The following is a 22,360-nucleotide window of genomic DNA, read 5'->3' on the forward strand; positions in this document are numbered from 1 at the left end:
TTACAAAATGTAGTTTTTTTTATTTAATAGATAATGGCAGGTTGAACCATCAAGAAGGTTTTAGTTTATCAATCATAATAATCTTCTTGACAAGTTAAATCGTCAAACAACTTTGATGTGAATAAGTTTGAACTTTACTGACGAACAGTTAAAGATTATTTTCTCTAACTCGAGATTATTCTGTAACATAGTTTCAAAAGGTAATTAATATGTGTTCGCGATTCGTTGAGGGAATCAATTTGAAAACTGACGAACCTTTTCATTCCGTGACTGTACATAGAAGTAAAGTGAACTGAAGGTCGTATCTTTTATTAAGTCTATACCATAGCACGGTGCAGGTGAGTAGATGCCTGAGCACCGTGGTGGACACCACCAGCGCCATATTTCCGCCTACGTCCACCAAGCTTGGTACATAGTCACCATTGCAGTGTCCTTTTTATTTTTGCTGTGTACTTATTTATTTAAACTAGAGACTTCCAGATAACAATTTAGTGAGTCATTTTGTATCCTATCTAGTAGTACACATAGAAGTGTTCGAACTGAACTGACGGTCTCATCTCTTGTTAAGCCGGAACCATAGCACGGTGCAGGTGAGCAGATGCATGAGCACCGTGGTGGATACCACCAGCGCCATGTTGCCGCCCACGTCCACCTCCGCCATGTCCATCTCCGTCAGGAACTTGCTAGGCGTGATGTAGTGGCAGTACACTGGAAAAGAATGTAAATTCATGTCATTCAACCATTCAAAAAAGGTTGTTTTCAAAAAAGTTACTTTAGAAAAGGCTTCGTTAGGTTAGGTTTTCAGTTAGGTTGGTTAGGTTAGGTTTTCAAAGTTAGGTTAGGTTTTCAAAAGTTAGGTTGGGATTGATTTTCATAAGGTTTCGTTAGGCTAGGTTATGAACTAGGTACTGTTTTAAAAAAATAAGATTTAAAAAGTTTGGTTTTAAAAATATTGATTTTCTAGGTTTTCAAAAAATTTGGTTTTTGAAGTTTGGTTTTCAAAACGTCAGGTTTTCAAAAAGGAAAGATTTCGAATGGTTAGGTTAACCTAGCCTAATCATCATCATCATCATCATCATTTCAGTCACAGGACGTCCACTGCTGAACATAGGCCTCCCCCAATGCTTTCCATGTTGATCGATTGGTAGCGGCCTGCGTCCAGCGCTTCCCTGCTACCTTTACGATGTCGTCGGTCCACCTTGTAGGTGGACGTCCCACGCTGCGTTTTCCGGTACGCGGCCTCCATTCCAGAACCTTTCTGCCCCATCCTACCTAGCAACCTAGCCTAATAATAGGTAATTATCAAAAAAAGATCGTAGAATCTGTCGGAGAGCTAAATAATTTAAATAATCCTTTTAATTCTAAAGCAAACTTACTCTTAGAACAGTGAATCTTGGTCCTGTTGAAGCCGTAGACAGAATGGACGGCCACGTGGAAGCCAGCTCGGAAGTACGAGATGTGGTGGAGCCACCGGAACACGTAGGGCGTGTCGGAGAGCGCCAGGCAGAATCCGAACACGGAGAACAGACACGCGACCACTGGGCCCACGAATACTGCGATCTGGGGAATTGCAAGTGTGATTAGTACAGGCGTTGAATTGTATTGCTTGTAGAAATATAAACTTAAATGTAGTACGAGAGGGGACCGTAAGATACCCTACGTCACTTGATACTATAATAATCAAGTCAAGTCAAATGGTCAATAGTCAAGTCAGCTGGAATCAATTTATTGCTGTGCCTAAGCTGAATAGGTGATTTGTCATTTCCCCCAAAGGATTTCCACAATAATCGGTACTGCGCTACTCGTATCTGTGGTACTTCCCGCGACCTTCACCAGATTAGTTAACCGAATGGAAGGCTTTCTTACTCTGTTTGGTTTTCCGGTTCGCGGTCATCATTGGAGAACTTTTCTGCCTCAATGGCCATCAGCTCTACAAGCTTGTGATATTATTGTAGTGGGCATATAAATTAACAATTTAGCTCTAGTTACCTTGGTGGGGTGGTGGAGCCGATGAAGTAGCCCCAGGCCCGCGCGCACAATGAGGTGGCCACGATGGTGGCCAGGAACAGAGAAGCGCGCGTCGGCTCCAGAGGATTATTTGTCAGCCAGTAAGACAGCACCACGTATGATACGCATGAGATCTTGAGATCACCTGCAGGGCTGGGTTCATCACCTTAGTGGGGGTGGTGGAGCCGATGAAGTATCCCCAGGCCTGCGCGCACAGCGAGGTGGCCACGATGGTGGCCAGAAATAGCTTGGCGCGCGTCGGCTCCAGAGGATTGTCCGTCAGCCAGTACGACAGCACCACGTATGATACACATGAGATGACCTGCACGGTTGGGATTATCACCTTAGTGGGGGTGGTTGAGCCGATGAAGTAGCCCCAAGCCTGAGCGCACAGCGAGGTGGCCACGATGGTGGCCAGGAACAGCGTGGCGCGCGTCGGCTCTAGCGGGTTGTCCGTCAGCCAGTACGACAGCACTACGTATGACACGCATGAGATCATCTGGAAGTAATGTTTGACATGAATAAGCAATAGGTTGGTTGAAACATCCCTTTGGCCCAAGGTACTGATAGTTGAAGAGTTGATTAAAGACACATTTTGAGAAAATTTCACGAAATCCAAGCGGACAGAAAGAAATGATTGATTTAGTACTAATTAGTTGACTTCAAAAGGATCATCATAATTTAGACTCCATTGCAGAAGAATAAACCTATTTATCAGAGGCAAAAGGGAGGATTTCCCCATGTTGACCAGACAGCTTGGATAGGCCTAATATTTGCATATTTCTCCCTTTGACCTCTTACGAGACCCATGCGAAAATGTTACATCGTGTCAATATTTCCTATGAAGAAAAATTTACCCGTCATTATTTAATAAGAATATCTTACCTGAAAAGGCAATTCCACGGCTAGAATAGAGACGATATACGGACCCAGCTTATACCATCGATTGAAATATTCCCCTTTTAGTATGTCCATCTCCAACGGAACTGTAACAAAAATTGATGTATTTAGTACCAGAATCATCTCCTTCGGATCTGTCAGGGTTTTTAATAACTTAATAAGAAGCTATTCAAGTGTATATTGGTATTGTAATTACAGTTAGGAGTCATCTTGTACCTAACAGACGATTTTGCATAATTTCATCATTTTTAGGTCACTGCAGGAGTATGCCCCTCTCTAATTCACTAGAGGTAAATGGAGGATTTGGCCAGATGGGTACCATAACATGTGTACATGGTATAATGCATCTTTAAAATTTCATCTAACATAAAGGGATAAAGATATGGTGCGTTCTCTGAGCTAAGCAGAATTATTTACATTTAAACACATAAATTATTCAATGCGATGATGTAAGCGAAGTACTCGGAATGAGGTGATAAGCATCAAGACTCGAACTTTTAATTAAAACAGACAATTAACATGGCGCTATCTGATCTATAGGTACAGTAATAGGGGCAAAATCTGCATGTCTGTTACTTTGAAAGTAAAGTATAGTTTTCGAAATTAGGTAGGTACCTACTAATGAGATATCACCATCGATGTTTTAAATGGATATTCGTAATGGTCATAAGTAGACCGATAGCAGTCTACTAAAACAAATTTCGCAAAATGAAAATATTTAAAAGACGCAAACTTTTAACGTTGGAAAATTTATGCGAGCAAAGGCTTGATCAGAAGTTACACTATTTTATAACGTTGAGCAAGTTGTTGAAACATTGAATTTTATTTACAGTTTTACATTTCAAACATTTAGACTCTAAAGATTTGAAGAAATCATAGAAAATGAAATGTGTCATTTCATGTCGTAGTGACTCAACTACTACTGATTTGCATACAATTAACAGACAACACAATCTCTACGTTAATACGATTGCAATCAAAACATCAAAGTAATTCTAGAGACACGAGGCAATAATTTAAGCAGCGTTTTATCTAATAAATGTTATGGTAAGCCTTTAATTGCTAACATTATTGCGAGAGCACGTCAAAGATCACCCACTATCGCCTGAACCTCACTTAGGAAGTTTAACAGCAGCCACGAGCATTGGCTTATAATTAAGCCTGTAATAATTAGTTTCTATAGATATTTCGAGATTAAATCTACTTTGAATAAGAAAATCAAAATAAACTCTTAAGTGTGTGATTAATGTAATAGGACAGTAATTTCATACCCTTTTGTTTGTTAATATAAGAGTAGCAAAACATTTTTGGAGTGAAATTGCGGGTGCATATTTATGTAGGAATCTGTCATATTTAGCTAAGCAACCCAGGTAGGATATTACAAATCATCATCATCATCATCTCAGCCATAGGACGTCCACAGCTGAACATATGCCTCCCTCGATGTTTTCCATGTTGTCCGGTTGGTAGCAGCCTGCGTCCACAAAACTTAGAATAATACCTTCAGACGTGTTAGAGTCAGAATCATGATGAACCACGGCACGTATTTTTTTTCTGATTTAGCTTTATACCTATTATTTTTTTAACCTATACGGGGTGTTAGGTAAATGGGTATATGAGTACACTAGCCCATGTTAACATGGGCATTATAAATGGTATGGTGAAGTCAGAAAATTGATATCTTCATTTTAATTATTTTAATTTTCATACAAATCTGATTTTATAAAATTTATTTTGTATGAAAATTAAAAAAAAAAATGATGATATCGAATTTCTGACTTCACCATACCATTTATATGCCCATGTTAACATGGGCTATTGTCGGCTCAGACACCCATTTACCTAACACGCTGTATATACTCGTATTAAACCACTTATACTCACATGAGAGCGTGACGGACATCTTCCCAGTGTACACCACTAGCAGCATCGACCCATAAAGATATACATAGTTGCCCAGCACTGTGCTGGCTTCGCTTCCCACGCCCAGGTATAGGTAGCCGAAGATGAGAGCGATCACCACATGCGCTGCCACGCGGTACATGAATAAGGACTGGAAGAAAAGATTTTCATCATCATCACCATCAAAATCTTCAACTGAATTAATATCATCTTCAAATGCATTATCAGCATTTTATCTGGATTATTATACAGGATGTCCCTAAAAGTAGTGTCAAACCGAAGCCCAGAGGTAGAGTATCACTAGGGCTATCCAAATCATCCCCATGTATGTTCAGCGATTTTTGATAAGTTTTCGAGTTATGATTTTTTTTAATTTCTGTGCTTGGGCACTTTTTTGGTCACTGTGGCGCGGCGAATAGTTAAGTTACATGCCTGATTTTTTTTATTATTAAATGAATACTAAGCCTAACTGATTCAGAAGTATTTACATCCATAACACTAAAATCCTGTAGGTATGTTGTAAAAAAATCATAACTCGTAAACTATCAAAAGTCACGGTGATTTGGGTAGCCTTAGTGATGCTCTACCTCTGGGCTTACTAATTTTTGGGACACCCTGTATATTACGATCTTCATTATCATCATCAACTCATTTAATTTCTACAAGAACACGGCCCTCTCCAATTTATTAGAGGCAAATGAAGGATTTGGTCCTACACTTTCCACGGTGGCCAGATGGTTTGGAGAGGCCTGTTGCTAGCATGTTTCTCTCATGTTTGCCTCTTAAGAAATTCTCAGAAACAGCTGCCACTGTCCTACATGTTCTACTCTGCCGAACCATAGGGCTAACGTTTTTCCTCATGTCTAATACATAACAATTTAATTTGTACGAGTATTATGACATGAGCAAAGTATTGGAAACAAAACTGCAAACAATATTGCTAAACTCAAATAGGTATTAGAACAATATCATCCTCATTCAAAAATTACTTACATAATTTCTTGTTGTCATTAAATAATTTCTATATAAGAGGATCCACGTTTGCCTGAGGAGACCGGATGGCCTATAAATGTTTTTGGAGGCTTTTTGTTGGTGTTTTGAATTCACTAGTAGGTGCTTCGGTTTTAGCTCCGAGGTTATATCTGAAATAAGGAAAAATAAAATTTAGTTTGTTAATGGTTATGATACTTGAAAGATTTGAGTTTTCCCTATACCTAATGGCAATCTTCATAATGTCCATATTTACCAAAAACTTGCTTTTTGGTGTCATCTAAATTAAGACGTTAGTAAATTACTTATTTCAAACAAACACATATATTTTTGCAATATCATGTACCTACCAAAGACGACAAGTTAACGGATTGAATAATGTAAATAGATCCAAAATAAATATCATAAGATAATACTTTAAAATTTCCACGTCTGGATAAACCACCTAACTTTAACGGTACCAGACGATAACCGGTGCTTTTTGTATAGAGTTTGACAGAATTTTGACGTTTGTCAAAGTTAAAGTAAGATGGTGCAACGCAGCCTTAAAGTTATCACGTTATCTTTTGGCCCCCAGTACGAATCGAACTCACTATAGTTTAGTAAGTATCCTTACCACTAAGCCCCACGGCTTAGACGGCAGATCCCATTGTAAAGCCATGATTTAGTTATCGGTGCCTAACATCAAAACAACCGTGTCGTAGTACTTATGTAAATGCAGGCGAGACGCACGTGTTTTCAAATGTCGAGTATTGTTCATAACGACCTCTGTTATTTCATGCTAATAAATATGCTCTAATGAACTACAGTAGTCCTATTGTTCTGTCATGTATTAACAAATAGTCTGATTGTTAATATACCTATCGATTAGTCCAAAAACAAAATAAGACAAATATTCGCCATTAATAGTTGTAGTTAGTCGAATTTTCAAAGTTAATTTTCTTCTTCATGACCTACTTAGCCTCAATCAACTTTAAATAGGTATTCTCTCTTTAGTGGGTTTAGGGTTGTCAGATGGTCTTCTTTTATTATTTCTCCCGACGCAAGTCCCAAAGCCAAAAAAAAAAAAAAAATGTTTCTTCCCGATAATCGGCTCATTCAACCCTATAAGTGTACGTATCCCTTGAAATGTTTTGCTAGTAAGACGATTTTTTAATCCTTCAAGCTCCGCGAATCTAGACACAATAGATAATCAATTGTTATGACATTAATTAATGCCGTCTGGGACTCAATCGGTTAAAGGCTCATATATAAATTGGTTTAGATTTTTATTAATGGCGATAAAAAATTGTAAACAACTTACCTAAAGGTCCTGGTAAAGCAGGTATGGTGGGTACGTGAGCCTCATACGTCCTCGTGGCTGTGGGATCCGACCTGAACACTTCCATGGTCTTCGCTGCCCTTACGAGGTCCACCTCGTATTCACCTGACGCCACCTCCATTACTGCAAAATGGAAATTTTCACTTTACTGTTTAGTACAGTTACAGGAGTTGTTAAACTTCAGCCCCCTTATTGATAAAAGTTACACCCTAGTTGGATTTTGGCTTAAGTTGTCATTTAGTATGGAAATATCATATTAATCCTGTGTTTATCCTAGGTTAACTTTTTATGAATAAGGGGGCAGAAGTTATATTAGTTTAAGAAGTTTATGTTAAGTTAATAAGTATATACTCGTAATAATAATATGGATAACACCTTATTAAGGTAGCAGTGCCATTAAAATTATAGTCTGGAGGAGCTATAAAATGATCGTAGAATACATTACCGCTCTACTAGAAGATCTACAGGGTGGAAACGATAAGTGATCTCACTCGATTATTTCTAAACTATACAGTATATCGAGAAATGTATGCCAAACACAGAATATTAGAAGTGTATTTTTTTAAAATTAAATAAGTAAACTTAAAATAAACTCGTAAATTGCATTCTTATTTAAAATTAATTATGGAAAACATTACTTTTAGGCTTTCCTTGCTATAAAATTTGCTATAATATTATCAAGAAATGAGTGCCATCTGTGATAGTACTAAATGTATGGAAGATAGAAACATTGAATTTTTAGATAGATCCAGTTTATTCTGTAACTTAATATTGATACCATTGGATAGAGCTCGTGAAGCACTTTTAGGATCAGTAACCAGTTTTACGATCTCTTTTGTAGTTTTTAATATTATGAGGCTGTACCAAATGTATGGAAGCTGGAATCATTGAATTTTCGGATAGATCCAGTTTACTCTTTAACCTATTATTAGTACCGTTTGATAGAGCTCATGAAGCACTTTCAGGATCAGTAACTATTTTTTTAATATCTTGTATAGTTTAGAAATAATCGAGTGAGATCACTTATCGTTTCCACCCTGTATAAAATTCTCGTAAAATACATTATTATCGCGCTATTACTATAGACTATCAATCAACTATTGTTCTAAAGGTATAATTATTTTCTCTTATTACTTTGAAATGCATTGTTAAGACAATATTATGGAATACGGCTGAACCATTTAAGAACCTAGTAAGGGACACTTTTTCAGATTTTCGTTTTTTGTCATAAATCACCTTAGAATTAAGGTCTCCACAGGATGTGAAGACAGAAATCGCTCTATTACACTTAACACCGGAGAAACGCGTTGCTAAAAACCTAGTAAGTGCAATTCAAATCTGCAAAAACCATTATCAAAACCTAGCAAGTTACAATGACCATTTAAAACCTAGTAAGGGCATGGACTTACTAGGTTTCAAAATGGTCAATGTGACTTACTAGAGGTAAAATGCTACTGTAATTGAAATATTATTTCGAGTTCTGTTGGCTGACACTCGATAACCATATCAAAATCTGGGGACTACATGAGTACTGATTCATATTCGATTTTTATTTTGATTTTTACGAGGCACTTTTGTCAAAAAAATAATTTTTAGTGTTAGTAAAGAGCATAAAACTTGCAATTTTTAACTAAATATATTCTTTTATTCCATAAAGTATACTTTAGTAACTAATCTTTAATATAAACATCGGAAGTTATCCAAATCTTTAAGCATCTTAGCAGGGCAAATGAAAATGCGTTTTTTCGCTCTCCTGTAAAATTTGCTCCGCTGCACTTACTAGGTTCTTAAATGGTTCAGCCGAATAGTATAATTCCGTTTTGATAGCACATGATGTGGCTGATTTAGTCACGTCAAAACTAACTATATTAATTTATTAGAGCTTTTTTGTTAATTTTTAATTCAAGCAATCCTATCAATCTATTTAATTTTGTACAACTCTACTGAACCCTTCGTATGCGAGTCCGCATCGAACCTGAATGATTTTTAATTACCATAAAATAAGTATTAAGTATACTATTTAACTAGAGTAATTTTACAAATCGATTGTAACAAGTTATTATCAATGCACTGAACGAATTATTGATGATGTTTTCTACTTAGTCAATAAAATTATAAAAGAAGTGTGAAACTCTCATCTATTGTCTTTTGTAATAACACTGAGGTAAGATAACAACTATGTTTACTATATTTCTTTATTATTGCTTGTATTGTATTGCTACTTATTGTAACACCACACCACTATACCTATATTGTAATGTGACATGCAATAAACATTTTGAAATTGAATATTTTCAAAGGATCTAATTCCCAAATATGCAGCTATGTTTTAATTAATATTACAATGCAAGTAATAAATAAAACAGCGACTCTAAGATTTTAAATATTCCAAGGTATTTTTCAAGCGATGTTCGTTTCAATCAAATATGCACATTAAATTATCTTATCAATGTGGTGTTTACATTTTTTATTATACTAAGGTATTGGACTACTGATTTGAAAATATTGTTATTAAGATTACATACGAGTAAGTAGGATAGGTATTATTTCTCTGTGCCTGAGACTTAGATTGGAAACCTTTTCCACGTGTTAGCCGTAGACACAACGAATGATGATATTTTTTCTTGAATCTTTTGATGAGAAGAACTGTCGTGAGTTTACTAAACACGGTAACCGCCTTAGCGTTGTTCTCAAAACCTATTATTGTGTCATAGTTTTTATGTAATGTTTGCATGGCGTAGTTAGTTCCCACGATATTACGAGTAATAAGTTGTTTTCACGATATCTTGACGATGATTCGTGACATGTGCAGCTTTTTATGCAGATGTGCTAGGCAGTGCGCTAAATTCGAGTAGATACTTGTGGCTTACCACATGATGTGTCAGTTCAATACAAGAAAGTGTCAATAAAATATCATTGTAGTAAGCCACAATGATATTTTTCTAATAATGTAAGTAAGTGCTAAATTCATAAATGATGCATTTATCAGGAAACGTGTATTTTCAATCAGTGACATTTACCTACTAAAACTTACTTTATAGTAGGTAGGTACTCACACGGTTTATTTTACCAGTATTTCTAATATTGACTTAATTTTAATTTATGTAATAATTATGCTGTGAACTTTAACTAATAAGTACTTTTGTTTACACCGATATTATAAATGAAATGTTTATGTAATTAGACGTTGGACTGTTTCCAGACAGCGGTAAACACGACTTAATTATATAGTGAAATGATTTGATCTTGATCCCGCTAATCTCCGGGATCATTTCGTCATCAGATCGATTCCGCTGTTGCGTAATTAATTAGTTTCATGTAATTAATGAGCGTTAATTACTTGTTCACTTTTGCTTAGTGTTATCATTTTATCAGTTATCATTTACATAAGTTCAGTGAAACTTGTGAAAGATCAATTTTTTTATTAAATTAGTATTGCCAAACTGTTGTCTCTACACATCCATTAGTTAGTACATTACATATACCTACTCGTAATACCATTTATAACGGGTGTATTTTTTGTACTATTAGCATTAACTTCCAAGGTTTGCTGCCGAACACACAAATCAAGATATTTGCACGAATAGTTGATAGCTTTACTCATAATGCAAACAATAGGTACTTTAAGCATTTTTGCAAACATAGCGTACTTCTGTATTGAAAGTGTTAATTTCGAAAGTGGCATATGCCTCGTCATATTTTTCTACACATTATTTTCATTTAGAGAAAGGACCGGTCTTTGTGGAAATCCTTGGGGGAGGCCTTTGTCCAGCAGTGGACGTCTTTCGGCTGAAACGACGACGACGACGACGACGACGAGAGAAAGTATATTACTTACGAAAATCAGCTGGATTGTGGTAAGGAGGACATCTCAGGCCAGCACTGGCTAATGCTGGTAGTAACTGTTCTCTGGATCCTTGGTAAAGAGTCCTGCCGGCAGCTAAACAGTAGACCGAGTCAATCTTCTCGAATAGTAGTGCAGAAGGTTGGTGGATGGTCGCTATTAGTGTCCTGCCACCTCTGGCAAGGCTGTTTAGTAAGGCTATCAAAGAAGCAGACGCTGAAGAATCTAGACCCCTGTGAACAAAAATATTAAGTAATTACATGACAAAGATCCTTTCCGACATAGCTCGCAGAAATGCTAAAGCAGAAAATTTCTCGAGTGGCAAACAAGGGCTGCAAGATGTAGCGTGGGCAGGCCTCCTACTAGGTGGACCGACGATCTGGTGAATGTCGCGGGAAGAACCTGGATGCGGGCAGTGCAGGGCTGTTCATTATGGAACGCCTTTGCACTAGAACGACCTTTATTTTACATTGAAATTCTCCCGTTTCATTGTTTTCTTATCGCGATCGGTGCCATCGTCTACTGAAGGTTGATACAAGGCAAATTGAAATAAAATATTAAAATTGCAGTGTTATCTGTAGGTACTTACGTCGTGGGCTCGTCAAGGAACATGAGGGAAGGATCTGACAGTAATTCTAAGGCTACGGCAAGTCTTCTTTTCTGTCCTCCTGAAAGGTCTCGGCAGAGGGTCTGTGCCGCTCCGCTTAAACCCAACAGCGCTAGGATTTCGTAGACCTGGAAAAATGTAGTAAGTATAAAAACTTTGCCCAAAATGTTTAAGAAATCTAAGTCAAGAAATTAGCATATTATTGTGTCTGATAGATATGGTTGAGGTATGATAACGGTTAGGTATCCACTTATGATCATCTAATGGATATTCACACAGACGACATCATAAAGGTAGCAGGAAGGCGCTGGACGCAGGCCGCTACCAACCGGGCAGCATGGAAAGCTTTGGGGGAGGCCTATGTTCAGCAGTGGACGTCCTATGGCTGAGATGATGATGAATAGATATTGTATTGGCTATGGCTTTTTATGGCACTTACCTTTTCTTTTCTCTCCTGTGAAGTGAAGTCAGCTAGTTTGAGCGCAGCAGCCAAGGACATGGCTTCGTATACCGTGAGGTGCGCGCGCAAGTCGTCCTGTTGCCGAATGTAGCGCGCGCCGCCGCGGCCCGACGATTTGGATGCGCACGCGCATATCCCGTTCACTGAGATCTCGCCCTTTGCTCCTCGGGTTCTGGATTGGAAGTTATGTTAAAATTAGACGATACTATACTTGGTATAGTTAAACTGATAATGAACAGTATAAGATTTGCCTACTTTAAATCTAAGGCTCAGTTTCCACCAAAGCGAATAACTACCCATATTTCGTTTTATTACACTCATCAGTCTCCGCTCAGCTTCGGTTGGGAAATTTCCGAAATCGCCGTTTTGGTGGAAACAGGGTTTAACATTGAATAGTAATTAAAGGGTGTTAAACTCTCTTTTTATTGGAATAATTTATCGCTACTATAAATCAACTGTCTGGTTCGTTATCAAGACCACAAAGACCGTCCACGGGTTGGGATCCTGCAAGGGTCTTTGATAAGTATTTATCTTTAGTAGCCTTGGTAGACGCGGCCTTGTCAGTGACACTTGCTTGAGTCATTAACTTCATATGAGGCATGTTTATGAATGCAAACCCTTTGTCACAGGACGGGACTGATAGTACTATCTGTTATTTTTTTCATTGTTATATTTGAATGTCATCTAATCTAATATGCGTAACGTATTTTTCTGATTTTATTACAAACACAATTATATTAGCTCTAGGATTTTTGCGATCACTATAAAATTGCGTTCTTCCTTGTTTTTAAAATTACAACATAAGTAATGGTATTTTTTTAAGCATAAACAAATAATAAAGCCCATACCTATAATTTAAGAAACTAGGTTTTTTCTAGGTCTTGGGACAGACAAGGAAGAAATTAAAACAGTTACATCATACGAGCTGTAGGTGGCTAGCTTTATTAGCATTTCTAGCTGTTGTCGCCTGCCTGCTAGACCAGTGGTTCTATATCCTATACTACTTACAAGTCTAGACAACTTTCCTTGTTATACAACTCGGCCATTTCGAAGAAAGAAAGCAACCGATGATTTATGTTACGTCACGTTCGAGACATAGAGCTAGGTGAAGAGGTGTTATTATAATTATGGTATGAGTAGTTTTGCTTACTGATTCACTTTAATTGGACGTAATTGAATTGAATGACTAAATACTCATAAGAAGTCTAGGGCTTTCGATGACAAAACAACAATTACATAAAGTGCCGGAATAATTACATGCATTGAATACTGACATCATCAAAACGAATGAGATTCTTTATGGGAGAAATTATATGTATATCATTATTAATTCAGCATAATATGACGCAAACTACGCAAGCTTAAAAGCGCCACAAAGCTCGTCATCCTGTGCTGTTCCTTTTTAAATTGGGAAACACCTCAAGGTTTTCACACTCTTTTCTTTTTTTTTTCGAAAACAACAGTAGCTTTTTGAGGGCCGGTTTTGTCCTTGGTTTTGGTAGATAATCGAGCGCCAATTAGCCATAATGAATGTGTCATAGTCAAAGCAATGTTAACTAATCAATTAGCAGGCGATTAATTACTTACAAGTAGCCGGCCAGAATATTAAGCAGCGTGGTTTTTCCGGCGCCCGACGGACCCATGATCGCGGTCAGCTCTCCAGGCCTGAAGCATCCATCGACACCTTTTAGGATGTCCCTTCGTTCTGAAACAATTAGTTTTATTTTTTGGTTACTAAATGTCGTTGTCTTAAATATAAAAACCGCGGCGAACAGATTTTTCAACCAATTAATATGCAATTGGAAAAACCATAAATTGACATCCTACGAAAACGGTCTATTATTATTTATCTTCGAACTATCAAGGAAGGTTGACAATATTAAATTAATTTAAGCGATTATTAATGTTATTCAACTTAGCTCACTGGCATACACATGCAATTGTTTAGTTTAATTGTTACGTAAGTTACACGCATTAATCATAATTTAATCTTCGTTCGTCTGTGTTAACATGATAGGTAGGGATTTTAGGATGAGTGATAGTCACACTAGATAAAATTATGTTAAGGGATTTGATGAAACTTTACAAGCTTTATCGGAATTCGAATATGATATACGACATAATATAAATTAGTTCTTTACTTTTTATCGAAAACTACGAGGAAAAAGGTGCCAGAAGAAACGAGTCATTGACATTAGTCACCAAATAAAAACAAAGGAGGATAGATATCGCGTGTATGATCTGTACAGTTAAAAAAATGCCTCGAAGTTTTTTCAATTAAAGACGAGGACAAAATAGCAAATCGAGAATTAGACGTCATTGCGGTCACCTTTATACTCGATTGTAATAAATTTGATTCAATTTAAAGCTCCAATGACACCATTAACATGTGTTACCAGGGGCTTCACAAGTTCATGGGATCGCATTGGATAGTAACAGGTATAATAACGTAACGTAATCGATCTTATGTCGTGTACTGAATCGGATCCACCTGCGTCAGTGCCATTTGACGTCAAGGATCCGCGAGATACGGCCTTAGAATTACAATTAAATATCAGCAACGATTTGGCTTACATATCAAAAACACGGCCGCACGTGCTAAAAGTTTATCTAGTTTTTGTAGATGGGCAGTCAATGTAATGCTGCAATCGTGTTTTACGATATTTTATAGGCCAATTAGGTACAAAGGTTGCATTTATTGTTTGTTCATAATCATACGTTATATTCCTTTTATTGCAATTTATAGCATTGTTGCGTTACTAAATAAGAAACAAAAGTTATTATCCAACTGAAATCGGAAAATTCTGGAAAATTCAGTACAGTATTTTAACTCTTGAATTTTCAGAATTTGAAAATGCGTTCATTACCTGTGACATGCCTAATTTGCATTAAAAATAAAATAATGACATTTGTTTAAACATTAAATCTTGAGAAAAAAAAGGAAGTGCCTTCAAGATCCCATGGTATTTAATTTATTACCAACACGATGCGGCGCTAACGCCATAAACCAATCACCTGCCAGACTTATGTAAATTTAGACGCTCGTGAATTCTTCGATTGAACTACAAAATTAAATGCACGTATGCACAAATTAGACGTCTTTTTGTGCCTATTTACGAGTTAGTTCCTAACGTAGGTACCTACACTGTCAAAATAACAATTTCAATTTCAAAGTCAAGCTTTAAATTATCTGATTTTCATATAATATCAACCTTTATTCGACCCTGTCACATTATTCTAAAACGACATATCCAAATGACAGTTCGGTTTCAAGTTAAATCCTTTTTTGCCATTCATTTTTATAAACACTTTGTAGGTAGGGTTCTAATACATAAAATATATCTATATATATAAAAATGAAACCCGTTTCGCGTTGTCACGGCATCACGTGTGAACGGCTGAACCGATTTCGATAATTCTTTTTTTTTAATGTTTGTGGAAGTCCAAGGATGGTTCTTACGGAAAAAAATATTAAGAAAATCTCTACGCTAAGGCGGTACGAAGTTCGCCGGGTCAGCTAGTTAGGTATATTATTAAATATTGATGTATTCGCAATGTATAACAATACATGATTCACTTGAAACAAAAGTCATAACCCAAAAGTTCGAAGGGCTTTTATAGCGCCTAGTATGTTGAAATATCAGAAAAATATTGTTGTCTAAGTTTAGTATCTATTCTTAGTTATCTAATATTAATAAACACATTTACATACAATAGACAAGTGTCAAAACTAAAATAAAATCGTATTCTATTATTAGTACAAATAAGTATGATATTTCATAAATGTTCCAAATGTGGCTTTTTCTAATACCTTTTCAATTTGACAGAACTTACTTCAAGTACCTACTATTTTAATTTTTTTAAGTTTGGTTATAATTTCAAATATAAAATAAAATAACCAAGTGGTTATACCTATACTTATTTGAAATTATAACCAAACGTAATGGAAAATACACTTATACCTGTATTCAGGTAGTCCATCAAGATACCTAAGGTAATTGCAAATCATTTACGGAAGTTAACTGTCTTTTAATTTATGTCCTAGCGACGATAGTGCTAAACTTTTCAATGACTACGTTGAAAATACACGGTCATGAAAACAACTGCTTATTCATTAACAACGTTGTAGCAAGACTGTAATTTTTTCTTGAGATGTCAATTAACGAGTCATTAATAAGGGGGACGTATTACCATTTGTAAGGTTGATTAAACGATTAAGTATCATTTAACCCTGAAATATTATCGAAAGGTTTTTTAAAGGGACTCGACCGAACAGGCCCTTCATGTTCATGCTAGAAAAGTTTGTAACATGAAACATTAATTGATTTTCAGATTCTTAAAAATACATTTATTTCGCCTCATAAATAGATAGGGCTTTTTCACCCACAGTATTATAAAGCGTGTAGGTAGTTAGTTTCTTATTGTATTGAAAAGCAACACTGATCTTAACGACCACTTCTTAGAAAGTTGAGTAAATGACTAGGTTATAAATAAGTATAGGCAGGCAGCCTATACGCATTCTTTGAAGACAATAAATTATTCTACTTCCGTATCTACTTTGAGATGTTTACTTCCATAACTGTTTATAATCAGATGAATGTGAATGTGATATTATCCGTTAATACATATACATTAAGTAAGACTTATTAAGACTGATTTATGTGTGATGCCATGTGCGATCTCTTCCATGAGCGGTAGAGATGGTCTCTACTCAAAACTAAAAAATAATAATAACTTAGTCTATGAAAATGTGAATTAAAATAACTTGCAAGAACATTGTTTTGAACATCCTAAAAATAAGTAAGTAGTAGGGTAAACGATTAAAACATCAAAGCAAACCACATGTGATTAAGTAGGTATATTTTCATATTTTTTTCGAAGTCCAAGGGCTTCGTTAGATTCGTGCTATTTAATGATAATGATAATTTAATTAGCATGTACAAAAAATAAAGTTAAGACGTCGGTTTTAAATAAGGAAATCAAACAGTAAATAAACATTATAGTATTGTTTCCTCGATTAGTCAACTGCAGACATTTGTCCAACACAAACAAAGCGAGAAATTGGCAACCGCTAAGCATTTGATTGGCTACGTTTTGAGAGTGTTGCTAATTTTAGTCACATACAACAGTATTCAAGGAATGAAGATATAACTACCTAAGTTTGTGTATGAAGAAACGTATAGCAGGAAGGGATGTTTATTAAGAAGTATGACATTTATTTAAATATTTGAGATACATTAGCAAATGCGAAAGTACTGACTGAACCGATCTTGATGAAATTTGACATAGAGATAGTTTGAGTCCCGGGAAAGGACATAGGATAGTTTTTATCCCGGTTTTTGAAACAGAGACGCGCGCCATAAAGTTTTTCTGTGACAGACAAAATTTCACGCGGGCGAAGCCGCGGGCGGAAAGCTAGTAAAATATATATTCCAAAAGTATATCATCTATGAAATAATAATAACAGTAGCACACTAATTCCCCAGGTCTGGTAGTGACGTCTGTTTCTAATTTAAGTTATTGCTTAGGTACCTGTCAAATTCCATACATTCTAGAAAGCCTTTTAGGTCAAGGGCGCCCTATATAAAGCGCCGTATCCAACGTAAAAGGATTGCTATCACGATTACAACGGGTCCATTATATTATAATAAATGATGGTCCATTATCTCATCGAATCCCTTTCTCTGGTTAGCTGCATTTGTATGTATTTGGGTAACTGCAACACTAATTAGAATTGCATGCATCAGTCCTCATTGATGCGTTTCACTATTTGCAATACACACGAGTACAACAGTAACTATACGATTCGATACGAAACCCTTGGCTCCACTAGCCGCGTGTTTCGGCGTTGCAGACTTTGCGAAATATTAATAATAGCGTATGAATCCAATTAAAAAATTATGTTTGACTATCATCAAATCAAATATCGAAAGAACTGGTTTGAGAACTAAGTATTATTCGGGAAAAATACATTAATAATATTATTGAAATGCCACCATAATAAGCCAATGATGCCTTGATGTTAGACATCTACGTAGACCGGTTCCAGATAAAAATAATAATTATAAGTATTAAAGTATGTACAACTTTGGCATGCACACTCGTAATACTAATAAACATTCACAAGTATGATTCATGTCAATGAAACTTCATTCTTGAATATTTATTTTGTTGGCAGTTAAATAGTAATATTGTCTGCCATGTGTGTACGTGCGTATACGCAGCTATGAGAAATTCTTTGACCAGGAACCATAAAAAAATCCTAATCCTTTTATTAGGAACAGGTTGCATTCCATAATATATTTTATGTCAGAAGAATAAGACATTCTTTTACATGGGTAAAGTCGATACAGTTGAGAAGCAAATGGTCACGTAGACCATGTATAAAATTTATAGCCCACGTTATAATAAATATAAAATTTTGGTTCTAGTATAATTAAAATACCTACATCATGTGGTTTGTTTAAGTTACGGTGTGGTTACGGTTTCTGTGCAGTTATGGATTTTGCTTAAAATATAGATCTTGCTTGAATTTGAATCTAAAACAAAAGATAGGTCTAAGAGGTCTAGCTTTAAAGCAGCTGCTATGAGATCGGAAAGAATATTTACTAAAACATAAACACTGTGTTCCTTTTAGAGCGTAGGTGTTCACTAAGAAGGGATTTTGCAAAATTCAATCCTTATAAAAACGGGTAAAACGGGATCCACGCGTACAAAGTCGCGGGCGGCCACTAGTATTAAAATAATTACATCTTACATCAATAACATAATTTAACTGATAAAGTAATAAAATAATCTTACCACATGGTTTTCCATCGCGCAATTTAATTTTTTTGTATACTTATAATAAATCTGTAGAGAGATCAATTCTGTACATGAAATATATTTTCAAAATAACTATCAAGGGGTGATTAGTGATCGACACTGATGCCAAAAATGCAATCAGTAAAATTTTCGTCTGTCTGTCTGTATGTTCCTTATAGAAACAAAAACTACTCGACCTATTTTAACGAAACTTGGTACAATTATTCTTCGTACTTAGGATTTCCCACAGGAACGGGAATTAGCGGGAAAATCCTTTTGTATGAAAAATCTAAACCGCTTAAGTCAGACGCTTGAAATTTGGCATGCAGGTACCTTAGTAAACTTAAAGCTTAGTAACAACAGGATATTGCAAAATTCCCACTGGAACGGCAATTAGCGGGAAAATCCTTTTGTATGAAAAATCTAAACCGCGTAAGATAGATGAAGGGGGTAAAACGGTATCATCCACGCGTACGAAGTCGCGGGCGGCCGCTAGTATTACATAAATTCAATTTATTTTATTAACTAATAGACTGTAGGTAAATAAATAATCTTTCTTCACGTCAATGATTGCAATTAATTATTATCATTGTCAATTTCGGCCTAAATAATCTTATCATTTGAGTGCAATTTTATTATTACTTACATACGCATTAAAATGCGTTTAAAATTTTGTTTTTATTTTGTTAAGTTTCATCGGTTGTATTTTGTTTTTTTTTGTTACTTTTTCTTTTCCATCATGGCTGTGCAGTATTTGCGGCCAGTGTTATGTATTTTTTTTATTTTAGAACTAAAAATGTTAGCGGCCTGCACAACGAAAGAGTTGCTAAGTAATGGTCACGAAGACTAGGTTTCTGAAATATTATGTTGACATGACTCATAATGGATAGATAAATACCCAGCAGTATGAGAAATATTTCTTCACAGTGGCTCAGGCATAATATTAACTGTCGACATAGATATGTTTTGTAATCCCGTCAACATGCATAGCAAAATGACACCAACAAAAACGCGTAAATGTATGTTGTGACATTTCGGAAAAAAATGTTTTAATACTTTATGTTTGCCCACTTTTTTACAATTTACACTGGTGCAGTAAGAGATTATTAAATCTTCACATAAGTGATAGGCAAAGAAATGGTTTTATGACATACTTCTAATATTTGGGGTAAAGTTTCTATTTATTTAATACCTACCTAAATATTCGTGTCAATTATTTTGAATGCTTGATCAATAAAAACAAGTGTGTCGGTATGTTAGCGTGACTAACGACGATATATTTTATGTAGAAGCGTGGAAATTCACACCATTACCACATAATAACGGTAGCACTGTCAATATTTGACTACTCGAGTAACAATGTCAAGGAATACCTAACAAAGTGTTGCACGAGATTAATTAAATACAACGTGTGTACATGTCACAAATATTGTCTCAAATTGTGTGTACTAAACTTTATTTCTAAGTTGTCACTTATTTGAAGTATCGTGTAGTAGGTACATCACTTTTATATAATATGTTTCATTGTATTGATTTGCTTAAATTAAATTCATGCTTTGGTAGCAAATTGCAAGGATGAATAAAATGATTTTCATTCGGTCTCTAGGTGCAATTTTTTAATAGGTATCCAACTTAGTCAAATATTTTTTTGGTCGTACGTACAATAAGGCTGGGCTGGGTTGCACCAACTTATTTTAACTTAAAAGTCTGTCAAGCTCCACACAAAAACACCGGTTAAGGTTATTGTTGTTCTTAAAAAGGTGATTTTACATTTTTAACTCTATACGTAAATTTTAAAATTAATTGAAAATGTTACTTAACTTGTCTTTTCCCATTTCTTTGGTTCTGTCCAAAGTTCAGTTCTTCGGTAAGTACATATTATTATGGTCCAAAGGTAGTAATAGACTGGCAAAAACATTTTTTAAGAATTTATATGCGTACGAGCATGTAAATAAGATGACATTTATTTATGTACTTGTACAGCTGCTTACTTTGATAAATATTATTGCTGGATTATAAGAACATATTAATTAAAGTTAGGTCATAGATATGAGTAAATATTTACATTTTGATAAGACTTTCTTCGGTATTTTTCCAAATATTTATATTAGCATGAATGAAAAGTTCGATAAAACAATTAGATAATTGAGTAAAGGGTAACCTTGTAACTTCGTGTTAACCTTAATGTCGTTAGTTGACGAGACCTTGTACTAGGTTAAGTTAATGATGTTTTAAAAAGACTACAAAAGTTAATTGCTTGTTAGTTGTTGTTTGTAATATTTTATGTCTTTGTAATAAAACTCGATTTAAACTTATTCTACTCTCCCGATTTTTATATTTTCAATCACCTGAAAGAAGTTTTGTTATTAGTTCAAATAAGTTTAACCTTTTTTTTAATCTGTGTTCGATGTAAGCAGAAAAAATAGTCATGTGTATGTAGATACACGTATAAGGAAGATATTGTAGCGAGAAACAATGTTGCAACATTGAAAGCGAAAGCTTGAATAACTAAGTAAATTTTTCTATTCTATGTACAAATACTGCAATACTTGAGTAACTATGTAAATTATGTGTGTCTATTCTGTGTACATTGCAAAGAAAGTTGAAAGTGCAGACGATGACGCATATTATTGTCTTTGTTTTCGGATCACGCAAAAACTGCGCGTGCGCCGATATGGTATTACTTAACCCACTGACAGCTGGAAAGTGAGCGTTCCTTGCCTCATCTTAGGCGACCGGTTTGTAAGAAACCAAATTGACAAGCGACGTCAACATTGACGATTTAGTACGGAGTTCAGCTGGTTAAGGTTAATATAAATCCGCAATGTGTACTTGCAATGGAGGATTGTTGTTAATATGCAAATCCGAAACAGGAATGTTTACTTCTGAAACTTTCGTTATCATTACAAATACCGACTGTCCATTTCACTTTTGTTGCAAAATAATTACAATAGTCTTATTATGTTATAGATTTCGATGAACGTTACCGTACATTGTAAAAATCATTATTATGAGTCGCATGACATGAGTAGATTAACTTTTACACGCTTAGGCTGAGTTGCACCATCTAATTTAGATCGTAACTATAACGATAACCGGTGTTTTTTGTATGGAGTTTGACAGATATTTGACGTTTGTCTCAGTTAAAGTAAGATGGTGCAACCCAGCCTTAGTCTTTTATTATTTCGTATTCAAAAATGTTATATTGATGTCGCAGGCAAATTGTATGATTCCGCATTTTACAAACGGCGTCGTCAGTTCACAAACGCTCGCTGTTCTATGAAATGCCGAAGGCAAAATGTAAATTGCCTGGGCACTTTATAATATTATTATGCCAAAACATTTGATAGCCAATTCAATTGCTGTTTACAAAATGCCGCGGCAAATTCAAGTATTTAGTTCTTTTTCTTACCACGCGAGGCGCTGCTAATCAAAACAAGAAAAATGGCGTCGAGTCGTGGTGTTGTGATACAGAAAACAGTGCAAATTCTACGTATTCAAAGGACTTTTCACATAGAAAGGCAT

At 35.6% G+C, this 22,360-nt stretch overlaps 1 protein-coding gene across 1 annotated transcript in view; it reads right to left on the reverse strand.

The window, feature by feature from the left end:
* Positions 1 to 204: 204 nt before the first annotated feature.
* The window catches only part of LOC114365522 (ATP-binding cassette sub-family G member 1), a 34,532-nt gene continuing 12,376 nt past the window's right edge, over positions 205 to 22,360 (reverse strand). Inside the window, exons 3-13 of the mRNA XM_028322117.1 lie at positions 13,619 to 13,736; positions 12,011 to 12,203; positions 11,554 to 11,699; positions 10,959 to 11,197; positions 7,103 to 7,243; positions 5,803 to 5,951; positions 4,792 to 4,960; positions 2,893 to 2,993; positions 2,351 to 2,506; positions 1,377 to 1,560; positions 205 to 708 (exon numbers count right to left, since the gene is read on the reverse strand). Coding sequence (XP_028177918.1) covers positions 554 to 708; positions 1,377 to 1,560; positions 2,351 to 2,506; positions 2,893 to 2,993; positions 4,792 to 4,960; positions 5,803 to 5,951; positions 7,103 to 7,243; positions 10,959 to 11,197; positions 11,554 to 11,699; positions 12,011 to 12,203; positions 13,619 to 13,736 — 1,751 coding nt within the window. The 3' untranslated portion in view covers positions 205 to 553. The remainder of the gene's footprint in view (positions 709 to 1,376; positions 1,561 to 2,350; positions 2,507 to 2,892; positions 2,994 to 4,791; positions 4,961 to 5,802; positions 5,952 to 7,102; positions 7,244 to 10,958; positions 11,198 to 11,553; positions 11,700 to 12,010; positions 12,204 to 13,618; positions 13,737 to 22,360) is intronic.

This window comes from Ostrinia furnacalis, unplaced genomic scaffold (assembly GCF_004193835.3).
Source record: "Ostrinia furnacalis isolate ACB-3 unplaced genomic scaffold, ASM419383v2 OfSCF7594, whole genome shotgun sequence".
Lineage (NCBI taxonomy): Eukaryota > Metazoa > Arthropoda > Insecta > Lepidoptera > Crambidae > Ostrinia > Ostrinia furnacalis.